Source organism: Mustela nivalis (assembly GCF_964662115.1).
Source record: "Mustela nivalis genome assembly, chromosome: 1".
In the NCBI taxonomy this organism is placed as follows: domain Eukaryota; kingdom Metazoa; phylum Chordata; class Mammalia; order Carnivora; family Mustelidae; genus Mustela; species Mustela nivalis.
In genome coordinates this window covers 114,353,665-114,368,681 of record NC_139020.1, presented here as the reverse complement: position 1 = coordinate 114,368,681, position 15,017 = coordinate 114,353,665, and the positions used below count along the sequence as shown (strand labels likewise).

General features: G+C 35.3%; 1 protein-coding gene across 17 annotated transcripts in view; it reads right to left on the bottom strand.

Moving 5' to 3' along the window:
* Positions 1–15,017, bottom strand: part of DLG1 (discs large MAGUK scaffold protein 1) — a 261,449-nt gene that overhangs the window by 218,280 nt on the left and 28,152 nt on the right. Inside the window, exon 1 of one of the 17 annotated variants that reach the window (XM_082699241.1) lies at positions 4,344–4,447. The exons of 14 other annotated variants lie outside the window; for them this stretch is intronic. In XM_082699241.1, coding sequence (XP_082555367.1) covers positions 4,344–4,373 — 30 coding nt within the window. In that variant the 5' untranslated portion in view covers positions 4,374–4,447. Of the gene's footprint in view, positions 1–4,343; positions 4,448–15,017 lie in introns of those variants that run through there. 2 more of the 17 variants (XM_082699243.1, XM_082699247.1) reach the window with 2 other exon arrangements.

The following is a 15,017-nucleotide window of genomic DNA, read 5'->3' as shown; positions in this document are numbered from 1 at the left end:
TCTGTGCTAAAATGAAGAACTTCAGGGTATTTTAAGTAAGTTAAACCGACGAGAGGCACAAGATTGTGAAAAACAAAGGACCTACTGCACAAAGGAGAAATAAAAACATCCAAGATAGGAAAAACAAAAGCAGCTTCTTACGGAGAAAGAAATGAGACATAGTTATATAAACTCTTTATTGACAGTTTTGATACTTGAGTTTATTTTGAGTAATATGTGAGTTTATTGCCCCCTCAAAAAGAAAGGTTTAAAAAATTCAGGAGGAGTAAGTGAAGAGTTGGCTGGTACATGGGAATAGTTGTTATAGATCAGTAATCTAAGTCCTTGTAAATTAGTTAAAATTAAAATTAGGTTCCCCTGTCAAAATGGCCACATTTCATGTAGTGGTGGATTGGACAGATACATAACATTTATGTCACTGCAAAAAGTTCTACTGGAGTGAAGTTGTTACTTAACGTTAATTTTCAGCCTAGAGACAGAAGTAAACCCTAAAAAATGAAAAAGGATCTGTCTCTCCCAAATTAGGTATAAAACACAAAGAAAAAACACTTTATATGTATATAATCAGTCAACAAATTAGTCAAATACTTAAGTAACTAGTAGTCAAGTTTCAAGACATTATAAACTAAGAAAAAGGTGGAAAACACTGGGAGACAAGTCACATTCTGAATCCTTTTAAATCCATTATAATACAGAGAGATAAATTTTAGTGACAATTTCCAGGATCTCAACATATAACCATATTCAAAATAAGACTTAAAATCCATTATGAAGTAAAATACTCTTCTTTAATCCACAAATTTGGAACATCTGTACCAAAGCTTCATACATTCAAAAATTATTTACTGAGTATCCACTCTAAGTAGGTACTCAGATACCTGCTTTGGCATCAGAAATACCTTGGGGAAAAAGACGTCTTACTTTTAAAGCTTACCATACAGTGAGAGAAATATACATTAAAAAAAGAATCACATAAATATATGATACAGTGTGTGTTATAAAGGAATAGTAAAGTTTACTTACAGAAGTAGAGGAACCTTACTTAATCTTGGGCTTTAAGGTAGGCTTCCTTGAGGAAGTCATATATAAGCTGGAATCTGAAGGGTTAATAAGATTTGGGGTAAGCACTTGCAAAAAAGAGGAAATTATTATGCATGAAGAGCTCAAAGAGGAAGGAAACACCTCACAGGAATTGGGGGGAAAGAAAAAAAGATCTGATAACAAAAATAATGAAAACCTGGTCTATACCTCCTGAAACAAATGTATTGGGAATCCTTAATTGGAAAAGACGCCCAAGACTCCATGTATCAACTTCAAATTATCACCCCAACGGCAGTTAATATGGACTCCAAGTTTTGGAAAATGAGTTAAATAATAAAATAACAACAACTGGTACTGAGTATCTCACGAAATATAAAAGTTCCTTTTCTCCTTTCTAAACTTAATCAAGAACATACAGTATAATTTTCTTTTTCTTTTCAGGTCTTTCTCCTGCCCCCTAAACTTCTGCTAAATGATCCTAAAAGAAACAGAGACAAAGAACATCCTTTTTATACTTGATAAAGAAGCAGTATAACAAAAGATGGAAAAGAACAGAATTCTACTCCAAGAATTCTGGTACTAAAGTTATGGAACTCCCCTCTCTCAGAAGTGAATGGACAACTGAGAAACCTCTATACTAAAGATTATGAATGCCCACAGCTATAGCTTATACATAGTGCTTTACCACTAACAAAAGAAAACATACCATATATAACAATACTACTAAATCATTCTTGTTGGACCTTGTATATTCCTTCAAATTAATTTTCCTACATGATAAAGAGTCTGATAAAGCCACACCTGTCTGCCTGGCTCACTGACAATATTAACATTACCCCAACTGACATACATTTACAAAGAAGCTAGCTTCTTAGAACACAAAAATTTACAAACACAAAAATAAGTATCTTTTAGAAAGACATTATGTGAAAAGCACAACATATTGTATCCAAGCTGACTGAACTATACAGAAATCTATGTATGTATATTAATGATAATCATAAATACTGCAATGATAGAAAGACTAACTAGGATTTTTTTCCCCTGCAAAATATCCAAATTCCGAACAATATTTTTTAAAACTCAAAGAGAAAATACATTTTTATTTTCATTAAGAGGCAAAACAAACAGTGTTTAAAACATATTAATCAGAAAAAGAATGTAGAGCTAGCTATTTATGATCATCTTAAATTAGTAAATGACATTAATACTACTGTAAATAGAGGCCAAGATTTGGCAGTTCAGTAGCAGTGATGATTTAGTCATCACATCTCACAACCTAGTCATTTGCAAACGTTTTAAAATAAGAGTCTTCATTGTGAAGAACACACAGTTACGAGGGGAAAAAACCCAGAAAACTAATCATCATTGCTTTAGCTCAACCCACATGCCTGTTCTTAAGGGTATCCATGGTAGCAGTGATGCAACATGCCAACCTAGCTCACTGTGCCTACACAAGTGGGAGAAGGGGAGGCGGATGATGGAAAAAAAAATCTCACTTGGAAAGGTGTTTTAGTATTAACATGATAGAATTACATCAAATATATTGTCAGACTTTAAAAACACATATAAGAACCAATAAGCTCTCTGAAGATCAGAAAAAAGATCCAAGAGAGAAAACATGAAGCAATTTGGTTGAAAAGAAAATTAAGAATTTTCCTCTTCCTGCTGTAGTCATTAGTTAAACGTTCAAGGGTTTTATTTCTAATAATAGATGAAATTATTTAAATTTACTCTTTCAAAAGTAACTACAAATAATGTTTCAGGCTTCCTAATTTCAAACTTACATCTTTTCTCTTTGTTAACAGTTACATAATAAAAATGTATAAAAACTTCACAGTAATGATCCCATACTTTAACAATAGTAGCTCTCTTGTTTAGAAAGGGTCAAAGGCAAACATTCTTTTATTAAGAAGGGTAAGAATGAGAGAAGAGCAAGCATTTCAAGTAAGCTGACTATAATATCAAAAATAAAAATCAAAATGAGTGAAGTGATAAAAGGTAAATCACTAGAAGAACTAACCACAGACAACCATGAAAAGAACTCCCGGAGAAAAAGAACCCAAAACCTGTTTTCCAAGTTTTTTGCCCTTTAAACATTGTTTAAGAATATTTAATAAAACATTTTACTTAGAGGTACAAGACATCCCCTTATAAACAGGATGGGACCAGATAATGGGCATGTTTGTATCTGATTAAAACTCCTGTTTGAACTGTAACTCTTTAAGCAACAGGCAAAGAAAACTAATTTTCACCAATTTTCTCACTTCTCCTTTTGTAAGAAATAATTCACTATACAGGAACAGTATATTCTCAGAATTTACATATTTACTTTTATTAGTCTAGCAATCACTGTCATCTTAAGTTACAGAAATAAGAACCAACAAAGTAAACTATTCCATAAAAGACCATGTAAAAATTGAAAATGTAAGCATCCTGAATCTTATACAATGACACATTGTCCAAAAACTGGTGCTCAGAAATAAAAGAAACCGAACTTGGAGATTAAGCAGAGCATGTTGCACTTTGAGGACAATAAGTAAAACAGACTTAAAAAACAAGTACTTCCTTAAGGAGTACTTCTACAAATTTAATCATTTAAAATCCAAATCAACATCTTTCCAAAGGCAAAACAATCAGAACTTAACTATTTTTTAATTCTTGAAAAAAATTAACTTTTTACAATTGATAGAACAGTCCAGAAACCATTCTCAAAATGAGTTATATATATATATATGTGTGTGTGTGTGTATATATATATATATTTTTTTTTTTTGACAGACATCACAAGTGGGCAGAGAGGCAGGCAGGGGAGCGGGGAGCAGGCCCCCCACTGAGCAGAGAGCCTGATGCGGGGCTCCATCCCAGGACCCTGAGACCATGACCCAAGCGGAAGGCAGAGGCTTTAACCCACTGAGCCACCCAGGCGCCCCAAAATGAGTTATACTTTAAGCCATTATCACATGTTGGGGCAAAAAATAAAACAGAGGGGGAGAACTTTTAATATATTTATAAGATTTAAATATAATCAAGGCCTTATAAACCTTTGCTATGGGAAAAGAGCTTCCTATAGATCTCAGAGGGAAAAAAAAATCCACTCAATACACTATTTTTAGCCATTTAAAACACATTTCAAAATATTACCTTCCCTAAAGAATACAAACTAAGCATCACATGGATTCAACTATCTATTTTTAAATATATAACAATGTTACACTTTGTTTTCAAAATACATTATGAACAAAAAGGCCTCTCACATTCTGTCACTAACAATGAAATGGAGAAAGCATACTATATCTTACCTTTGTGGTTACAATGCACAGGCAATCCATTACTTTACCATTACAATATTTTACACGTAAAGCAGATTACTGCAAACTATTTTAAGCTCCATATGAATAAAAAACTTAAAAATAAAATTTAAAAAATGAAGTTGTGAGATAAAACCATAGATAAAAAGTTGTAACTATGATCAGATCTCTCCAGAATCCATTCTTAGAGGTATTAATTTTTGTACTATCCAAAATACAAGAAACCAGAATGTGTCATGTGCCCTATAATCTTCTTTATGTAATCTATATCTGAAGAACTTGAAATTATCCCACAAAACACCGTGGAAGGTATCAGGGTTTATTCCGTAAGAGTTCACTGCTGCTTCAGATGCTATTTCATTAATCCCTCTTTCCAAGATATGAGGTTGACAAGGAGTCATCTGATGAAATGTTCCACAAAGAGGTTTCCCCGATATAAATTTAAATCTGCTTCTTGCTTGCTACAGTTTGGATATTCAAAAAAAAAAAAAAAAACTTCCAAAAAGGAAAAATCACTTAAAATGCAAGCAAACATTTCTTCCACTAAACCATTTCAGCAACTGCAGCTTGCAAAGTAATGACTTTCTCAAGCAGTAATGAATGGAATATTCCATGTGGTATTTTTAAGAAGGGGAGAAGGAAGAACAAAATGCAATAATTTAAAATAGTATGTCTAAAACTTACCTCTTCTCTCTTTACTAAAAAAAAAAAAAAAAAAAAAACCCAATGAAGCCAGATTTTAAATTTAGTGCCTTACTAAATCCATTTTACCTAGTCCTTTAGAAAAAAAAAAAAATAAACACCACAAAAAGATAATTATAACTTTGTAGCACTACAAACTTCAACAAGACTTTGTTTTAACCCAGCAGTAACCTAACTACTTCTGAATTGTGAATTAATGTCCTATCCTCAAGATCACTGTGAAACAGAACTAGATAGGCTGACAGGGAACAAGAAAGATGCAGCGGGCTTTCAGTTTCACAAGCTTGCCTCCTCCCCTTAAAAATGTACAGTTAGGAAGAGAACTACCTGCAATTTCTGTCTATCAGGATTCCTCATGGTCTACAGGTATTATGAATGACCTCAATTCAAATTACTAAACTGTTGCCATTTGCCTCTTATAACCTAACTCCTACACCTAATGTTTCAGGTTGTCATGGGCTACATCAGCAACTTTAATTAACTCAAGAAAGAGTTAATACATGTATACCACTTATATCTTTCATATAATAAGCATCATCATCATTATTATTGATTGGCTATTAGGTGATAGCTTTTTGTTTCAATCCTAATGGGATACACTTAAGACATATCCAGTGGAAGTTTACCTTGAACAGAGTCTAACAGGACTACTGCAAGGATTAAACAATATGTGCACAGTACTAAAAGAACTGCCAACCTTGTCAAGTGCTCAATAAATGCCAGTTAGAGCTGTAAATCTATATACATAAATGTGGCTATGGGGGCTTGGGGTGAGCAGAAGTAAATTTCACCATGGGCCAACAAATCCTTTCCCCCATACAGAAGAGAGAGCCAGGAAATTACATGCTTGGTTGGAGATTGAGAGTACCCCCTTCTTCCCTTCCTACCACCCCAACAAACTTTGGCTCCTAAAATGAAAGAATAAGCCCACTCAAGGCTAACGACTCCACAAATAATGAAACTTTAACATTTTTTAGGAAAAATACTGAAAACAATTTAGATAATAGGCAAAAGAAAGGTATGTGAAACTCTTCAGCTGGTTTCTCCCTTAGTGTTCTGAAATTTATGTGAAAATTTTATGATATCTAAAATAGTCTAGCCCAGAGAGAACACATTCCTAAGTCTGGCAGACCTCCCAGCAGTGGAGGTTGAAAATCACCATACCAAGAGTCAGAAACAGACTCTGTTAACTTTAAGTAGCCACCTTCTTTTGGGGCAGGAGGTACACCTCAGTGTCCCCCTTTATAAAATAAAAAAAAACTCAGTAGTTTCTAAGAGTCCTTCAACTTATAAGATTTCTATGTCTCAGTTTCTCAGTTCATTGGATTCTAAGTTCTAATGGGGCAAGACTCAACTACCACTTTATCCCTAGCACCTGGTAACCAGAATGTAACATGGGCGCAATAAATATTTGTTGAATTAACGAATAGCTGTTCTAATATCCAAACTATAGGTGATTACAAAATTAAGAGACTTCTGAAATAACCCTGAAAATCAGATACCCCATTTTCCCAGTAAAACCTGATTAAGATAGTTTTGCCAGACCAAATATAAGCCTGTAAGAATAGAGATGAAATAATCGTATCTACTTTAAACTGACTCAATTAATATATATATGCTTAGCAACACATATTATTAAGATAATATGGCTAAAGCATTTTATTCCAGTCACATTCAGAAAACAATTACCATCAAATTCTTCATATTCACCTTAATGTTAGCATCATCATTGTAATACAGCCACTTTTAAAAATCATCTAATCATTCTGACCTCAAACATCAATTTCACTTCCCTCTAAATTGTTTAGATGCTGCACTTTTTGAATCTATATATTAAAATGTCACCTGACATTTTATCTCAAATCATTATTAGTATCTATTCACATAATACACAATTTTCCCCATTTGTTATGTAGGTATATATCAGGATCTCTATAATATGGCCACTTTTATCAACATACTTTTTAATCTTTCAAGAAAGATTATATATTATATCCAATGCTTGATGATTTTTTTTAATATAATTTTTTATTTTTTATAAACATATATTTTTATCCCCAGGGGTACAGGTCTGTGAATCACCAGGTTTACACACTTCACAGCACTCACCAAAACACATACCCTCCCCAATGTCCATAATACCACCCCCTTCTCCCAAACCCCCTCCCCCCAGCAACCCTCAGTTTGTTTTGTGAGATTAAGAGTCACTTATGGTTTGCCTCCCTCCCAATCCCAGATTCTTTCATTTATTCTTCTCGTACCCACTTAAGCCCCCATGTTGCATCACCACTTCCTCATATCAGGGAGATCATATGATAGTTGTCTTTCTCCGCTTGACTTATTTCGCTAAGCATGATACGCTCTAGTTCCATCCATGTTGTCGCAAATGGCAAGATTTCATTTCTTTTGATGGCTGCATAGTATTCCATTGTGTATATATACCACATCTTCTTGATCCATTCATCTGTTGATGGACATCTAGGTTCTTTCCATAGTTTGGCTATTGTGGACATTGCTGCTATAAACATTCGAGTACACGTGCCCCTTTGGATCACTACGTTTGTATCTTTAGGGTAAATACCCAATAGTGCAATTGCTGGGTCATAGGGCATGCTTGATGATTTTTAAGGTCATACTCAACCATGATTATTTAATGTGTTATATTCTACACTCACTGTATTTTCTATAAACATCCAAACTTGCATGAAGGACATTTCAAGCCTATGTGTTCTTCTTAAACTGTAATTTGTGTGCAAAATAATTTAGAAGTTACCCTATAAAATGAGCAACTTCAGAAAGTCTGAAATATAAGCATTTGGGGATGGCTACACTTCACCTAATATTCGGGCACATAAGATAATTAACAGTATTTTAGAATACTAACAGCTTTCTATATATAGGCAACTGTTTCAACCATGACAGAACAGAGAAAGGATCAACTCTCCTACCTTAAAACTAAAGAACAGAACATATAAGAAAAAAATATATATTTTTAGATATTGAACAAATGCAGTGCAAAACAGTGATCCTTGTGAGAAGAAAACAAATGAGGTTGAGTCCCATAAATGCCTCAGGTAACTAACTACCTGAAAAAAGTCTCCAGGCTGCCACAGAGGGAAGGGGAAAATAAACAAAGCCCAGCAATCTAAGGTAAGGAGAGAGATGAGAATTCAGGAAGGCTAAGGTGTCTAATATTCATAGGTAAGAGTACCAGGGAGAAGACAACTACACAGAGAGAGCTCAACAGATCCTGATAATTCTTCTCAAGTCTTCAGATTATTTCTGATCAGTCATACTTATAAAGACACTTGGGGAAAGAACTATAGAAAGAAACAGGCAGAACAATCCCAAGAATTCCCACAGGGCCAAAAACAATGGAAAAACTCCTAAGAGAGTCAGAAAAGTGTAGGTACACCTCATTTTATTGCACTTTGCTTTACAATGGATTTTTGTTTGTTTTACAAATTGAAGGTCTCTGGCAACCCTGTGTGTCAAGCAAGTCTACTGGCGCCATTTTCCCCAAAGCATTTGCTCACCTCATGATTCTGTGTCACATTTTGGTAATTCTAGCAATATTTCAAACTTTATTATTACACTTGTTATGGTGATCTGTGATCAGTGACCTTTGGTGTCTGTATGGGAGCACCACAAACTGCACCTATATAAGACAGCAAACAATAAATGTTGTGTGTGTTCTGACTACTCCACTGACCAGTTACTTCCTGCATCTCTCATCCTCCTCTTGGGCCTCCCTACTTCCTGACACACAACAATATTGAAATTAAGCCGAATAATAACCCTATAATGGCCTCTAAACATTCAAGTAAAAGGAAGAATCACACATCTCTCACTTTAAATCAAAACTATAAATGATTAAGCTTAGTGAAGGAAGCATGCCAAAAGCCAAGACTGACTGAAAGCTAGACCTCCTGTGCTGAACAGCGAAGTCATGAATGCAAGGAAAAGTTCCTAAAGAAAATTAAAAGTTGCACTCCAATGAACGCATGAATGATAAAAGCAAAAGAGCCACATGGAAAAAGTTCTCATGGTCTGGATATAGGAGAAAACTAGATACAACATTCCCTTAAGCCAAAACCTAATCCAGAGTAAAACCCTAACTCTCTTCAGTTCTGTGAAGTATGGGAGGTTAGGAAGCTGCAGAGGAAGTCTAAAGCTAGCAGAGGCTGATTTATGAGGTTTAAGGAAAGCAGATGTTTGCATAACATAAAAGAGCAAGGTGAAGCAGCAAATATGGATATAGAAGCTGCAGCAAGTTATCCAGATCTAACTAAGGTAATTCATGAAGGTGACCACACTAAACAACACATGTTCGATGTAAATGACAGCCTTCTATTGGAAGAAGATGCCATTTAGGACTTTTCATAGTTAGAGGAAAGGTCTGACTTGAAAGCTTCAAAGGACAGGCTGATTCCCTTGTTTGGGGCAAATGTATCTGGTAACTTGAAGTTGAAGCTAAAGCTTATTTGCCATTCTGAAAATCCTAGGGCACTTAAGAATTATGCTAAATCTACTCTGCCTGTGCTCTATAAATGGAATAACAAACCCTGGATGACAGCATATCTTTTTACAACATGGTTTACTGCATATTTTAAGTCTACTGTTGAGAGCTACTGCTCAGAAAAAAAAAGATTCCTTTTAAAATATAATTGTTCACTGACAATGCACCTGGTCACCCAAGAGTTCTGATGTAAATGTATCATGAGAATAATGTTCTTTTCATACCTGCTAACACAACATCCACTCTGTAGCTCATGAATCAAGGAGTAATCTGAACTTTCAAGTCTTAAGAAATGTATTTTGTAAAGCTATAGGTGCCAAGGAATAGTAACTCCTCTAGTGGTTCTGAACGAAGTAAACTGAAAACTTTCTGGAAAGGATTCACCATTCTAGATGCCATTAAGAATATCTGTGGCATGGGGCACCTGGGTGGCTCAGTGGGTTAAGCCGCTGCCTTCGGCTCGGGTCATGATCTCAGGGTCCTGGGATCGAGTCCCTCATCGGGCTCTCTGCTCATCAGGGAGCCTGCTTCCTCCTCTCTCTCTCTCTGCCTGCCTCTCTGCCTACTTGTGATCTCTCTCTCTCTCTCTCTCTCTCTCTCTGTCAAATAAATAAATAAATAAATCTTTAAAAAAATAAAAAGAATATCTGTGGCATGAGAAAAACACTCCTCCTGGAAAGAGTTCAAAATATCAACATTAAGAGGAATTTGGAAGAAGTTGATTCCAACCTTCATGGATGACTTTGAGGGGTTCAAGGCTCCAGTGAAGGAAATCATTGAAGATGTGGTGGAAATAGCAAGAGAACTAGAATTACAAGTGAACCCTGCAGATATGACTGAACTGCTACCTTATAACAAAACTTTAACAGATGAAAAGTTGCTGTCCAAAATGTAACACATAGGGAAAAGACTAAAATAAGAGGTTCTTTATCCTTGCTACATCAATAAATTACTAATGAGTATGCAACATTTTAATACAACTAAAGATTATTTTTTTCAAGATTTTATTATCTTTCTGACCTTGTCAGAGAGAGACAGAGAGTGTGCATGCATGCACACAGGCAGGGGGAGCAGCAGGCAGAGGGAGAAGCAGGCTCCCTGCCAAGCAAGGAGCCTGATGCAGGACTTGATCCTAGGATCCTGGGATCATGATCTGAGCCGAAGGTAGACACTCAACTGACTGAGCCACCCAGCATACCATAAAGGTTCTTTATTTTTTAAATCTACCATTTATTGATACTTACTATGTGTGTCAGACTCTGATCTAAGTTTTGCATAAGTTACCCCATTTCATACTACAAGCACCATATGAGGTGAGCTCTGTTATCATCTCTACTTTGCAGATGATGAAGCTAAAGTAGCAAAATTAAGCAATTTGCTCCACATTATATAATGTAGTACAATATTTCTAAATATACAGATTTGGAAAGCCAAGTTACAGACTGATATGTATATATCTCTCATTTTCAATATGCATGTCTGAGCTAAATACATTAACATATAGGATTAGTTGAACAAAAATACATCAAATGCTTAAAAGAGATTATCTCAGAGAAAAAATGTTTAAAAAAGACTTTCAATAACCTTTCATTTTTTTTAATTTTTTATTTATTTTCGGCATAACAGTATTCATTTTTTTTTCACCACACCCAGTGCTCCATGTAATCCATGCCCTCTATAATACCCACCACCTGGTACCCCAACCTCCCACCCCCCCGCCACTTCAGATTGTTTTTTAGAGTACATAGTCTCTCATGGTTCACCTACCCTTCCAATTTCCCCAACACCCTTCTCCTCTCTAACTCTCCATGTCCTCCATGCTATTTGTTATGCTCCACAAATAAGTGAAACCATATAATTGACTCTCTCTGCTTGACTGATTTCACTCAGCATAATCTCTTCCAATCCCAACCATGTTGCTACAAAAGTTGGGTATTCATCCTTTCTGATGGAGGCACAATACTCCATAGTGTATATGGACCACATCTTCCTTAACCATTCGTCCGCTGAAGGGCATCTTGGTTCTTTCCACAGTGTGGCGACCGTGGCCATTGCTGCTATAAACACTGGGGTACAGATGTCAATAACCTTTCTGTGTGTGTGTGTGTGTGTGTGTGTGTGTGTGTGTGTGTGTGTTTTTAAGATATGCCAGAATTATTTTGTAATCACAGATTTTTTTTTTAAGGTAAATAACTGAAAATGAGAGAGAGCAGTAACTTTGGAAAAGGGGTGTCAGAAGCCAGGTTACAGTGTATTAAGAATGAGAAGGAAAGAAAGAAAAAAGGTAAATTACTTTTTCAAGAAGAGAAGGTAAGCTATCAGGTCCTACTAAGAAGCACCTTTTTGTTTTTATTTTAGGAGAATATCTGAATATATTTAGAGGATAAAAACAGGTACAAAGGCCTGAGAAAGAGAAAGAAGCTACAAATATTAAATGAGAATAAAGAATGAGATTCCAAAGAGAAAGGGATCAAGAGCAAAACAGAATTAGTGCTAATTATCTGGCAAGGTGACTTTCCATAATTGAAAACATACTTCTATTAAGTTAGGAATTTTTACAATAAGCACGTATCACTTTGCCAGTTCAAAAAGGGGGTGGGTAGGGTTTAAGAGCACATGAGGAGATATTGTTCTAATACTGAAAATAGTAACAGACACCAACGCAGGTATGGAACAATCAAAATTACCTAAATTAGCTATTGGAAACATCATATAATCATACTCATAATTCAAGACATACTGGGATGCCTTCTTGCAGCATATAAATTTATAACCACTGTGGCACACCTAAACTTTAATGAAGACTTATTTTCTCAGTAACTGGATAACATTTTGCCAAGCTTTCTCCTAGATTAACAGTGTGACATAATATGGCAATTGTTTCACTTCTTTCACAGCACTTCTTTATACTTTGCTTCTATTTCAAAGTTACTGACTTAGGGGTATGTCCTTCAGTTCTTGTACTTGCAAGTATCATTTAAATGCTGGGATAAGACTGTCCTAAGATATAAACATGAAAATATAATGTAATAGTGAATGTAAAATAACAGCAGAGTGGTCAATGAAATCACCTGCAGATATCTCATGTACAATTCACTTATTATACCTAATAATTTTTTCATTATAAGGGCTCTGCACAGGGGTTTTGCATTATTTCAAATTTTGTGTTTTTTATTTACTATTTCATAATATATTGCTTAAAAATTGGAATGAGAAAACACTAAATTTGGTGGTGGGCTGAGTGATGGAGAGGTCAAACTAGTGTCTCTGTGTCATATTACCTCTGAGAGAGAGAGAGACGTCTGCTAGAAAAATAGAACGTCAAGGAGAAGAACCTTGAGTTCTTCTGATGAACAGGAAAAGGCACCAACCACCAATACATGATTGCCAATTATTTCAAAGGCAGAAATTCAAAATTGTGACAGTTCATAAAGCTGTATTATAAAATTTTGTCAGCTCTCTTCCAAAGTCCATAGTAAGAACCAAAGTGGAGGTCTGCTTCAGGGATACAGAATTATAGGATAGGTAGTGCCAAAGACTAAAAATGTACTGAATTTGAATATGAACTGATAATAGCACTGTATAAATAATGGCATTATATTAATTTTAAATATCCTGTCTTGTAATTGCATACTAGGCATTTTTAGACATATTCATAAAAAAATAAAAAAATTTTAGAACAATATCCTTGTTCATAGGAGATACATGAAGTACTTAAGGGTAAAAGATTCACGATGCCTGCAATTTGCTCTCAAATGGGTCAGCAAAAATAAAAGCTTATACATATGTGCGTGTTTACGTACAGAAATAAGAAAATGTGACAAGATGGCAGTTTATCTTACTATTCTTTCAATTTTTCCAAAGACAGAAATTGTTTTCAAAATACTAAATTTTGGGGGGGGGGGGACGCCTAGGTGGCTACACTCGTTAAGTGTCTGACTTCAGCTCAGGTCATGATACCAGGGTCCAGGGATCAAGCCCAGTGTCAGGCTCCCTGCTCAGCGGGAAGCCTGTTTTCCCTCTCCCAATCCCCTGCTTATGCTCCTGCTCTTGCTGTCTCTCTCTCTGTCAAATAAATAAAATCTTCAAAAGAAAAATTATAAAAAACAAAAAAAAACTAATTTTTTTTAAAAAAGGACTGAAATAGAGCTCAAATAACAGTCAAATGTTAAGTCCCATAAGAAAAGTACAAAGTGCTACAGGTATTCAGAAGAGATTAGTTTTAGCCAAAAGATGGGTTGATGACCTCACATGGAAGATTTCTGAGCTGGGCCATGCAAGATGGAGTTAATGTAACGGACATTCCAGTTGGAAGGAATGGCATAAAGAAGGACCTGGAAACAGAATTTCAGGAAAAACAAATACTCTACTTCAACCCAAAAGTAAATCTATAAAAGGTAGTGCTGGTAGTGTTTGTATAACTTTAAATGTTTCTACCAAGGAAATAGGAGTTGAGCAATTAGTTATTTCCTTTTAAAAAGGAATAAAGCAAATGAGGTAACTATTTAAAACTTTTCTTTTTCATTCTTTCTGAAAACAAACCAAAACAGCAGTTTACTCTAACATAGAAATTATCAGTCTATGGGTAGCATTTTTTTTTTTTTAAAGATTTTAGTTATTTATTTGAGAGAGAGAGCACACACGTGAGTAAGAACAAAGGGAGAGAAACAAGCAGAGTCCCCACTGAGCAGGGAGCCCTACATGGGGCTCAATCTCAGGACCTAGGGATCATGACCTGAACCAAAGGTAGTTTAACTGACTGAGCCACCCAGGCACCCTGAACAGTATTTAGTAATTCTATGTTTCGGTGAAAAATAAGGCAGTAAAAAGTGAATATATATTCCCCATTCGTGATGTAAACTAACAACTAAAAACCTTAACAATTAATGAAAACTTTTTGGAATTTATCTATACCTGCTCAGAACTTGATGAGATTTAAAAACATTACTGTAAACTAATGACCAAGCTCTCAACAGTGAAGTAGTTTTCGTTAAGAAAAATGAAAGAGTGATAAATGATTAAAAATAAAATAGTTCTTGCTTTCTGGGTATTTTTTTTTTAAGATTTTATTTATTTATTTGACACAGAAAGAAAGAGAGAGAGAGAGAGAAAGCACAATCACAAGTAGGTTGGGGGGGGGAGCAGGCTCCCCGCTGAGCAGAGAGCCTGATGTGGGGCTTGATCCCAGAATCCTGAGATCATGATCTGAGTCGAAGGCAGAGGCTTTCACCCACTGAGCCACCCAGGTGCCCCTGGGTATTTTTAAAGCAAAAACTTTAAAAGCTAAATTAAAAAAAAAAAAAATCCCACCTTATTTCAGAAAAGAGATTAAAATAAGTATTTTAAATCAGTCTAATGTCTATTAGCAGAAAAAGATCTTAGAATAAAATGCTCAAGTTTTCTTAATGGCTCAAATACTGTTAAGTAACTGGCTCCAGGTTCAA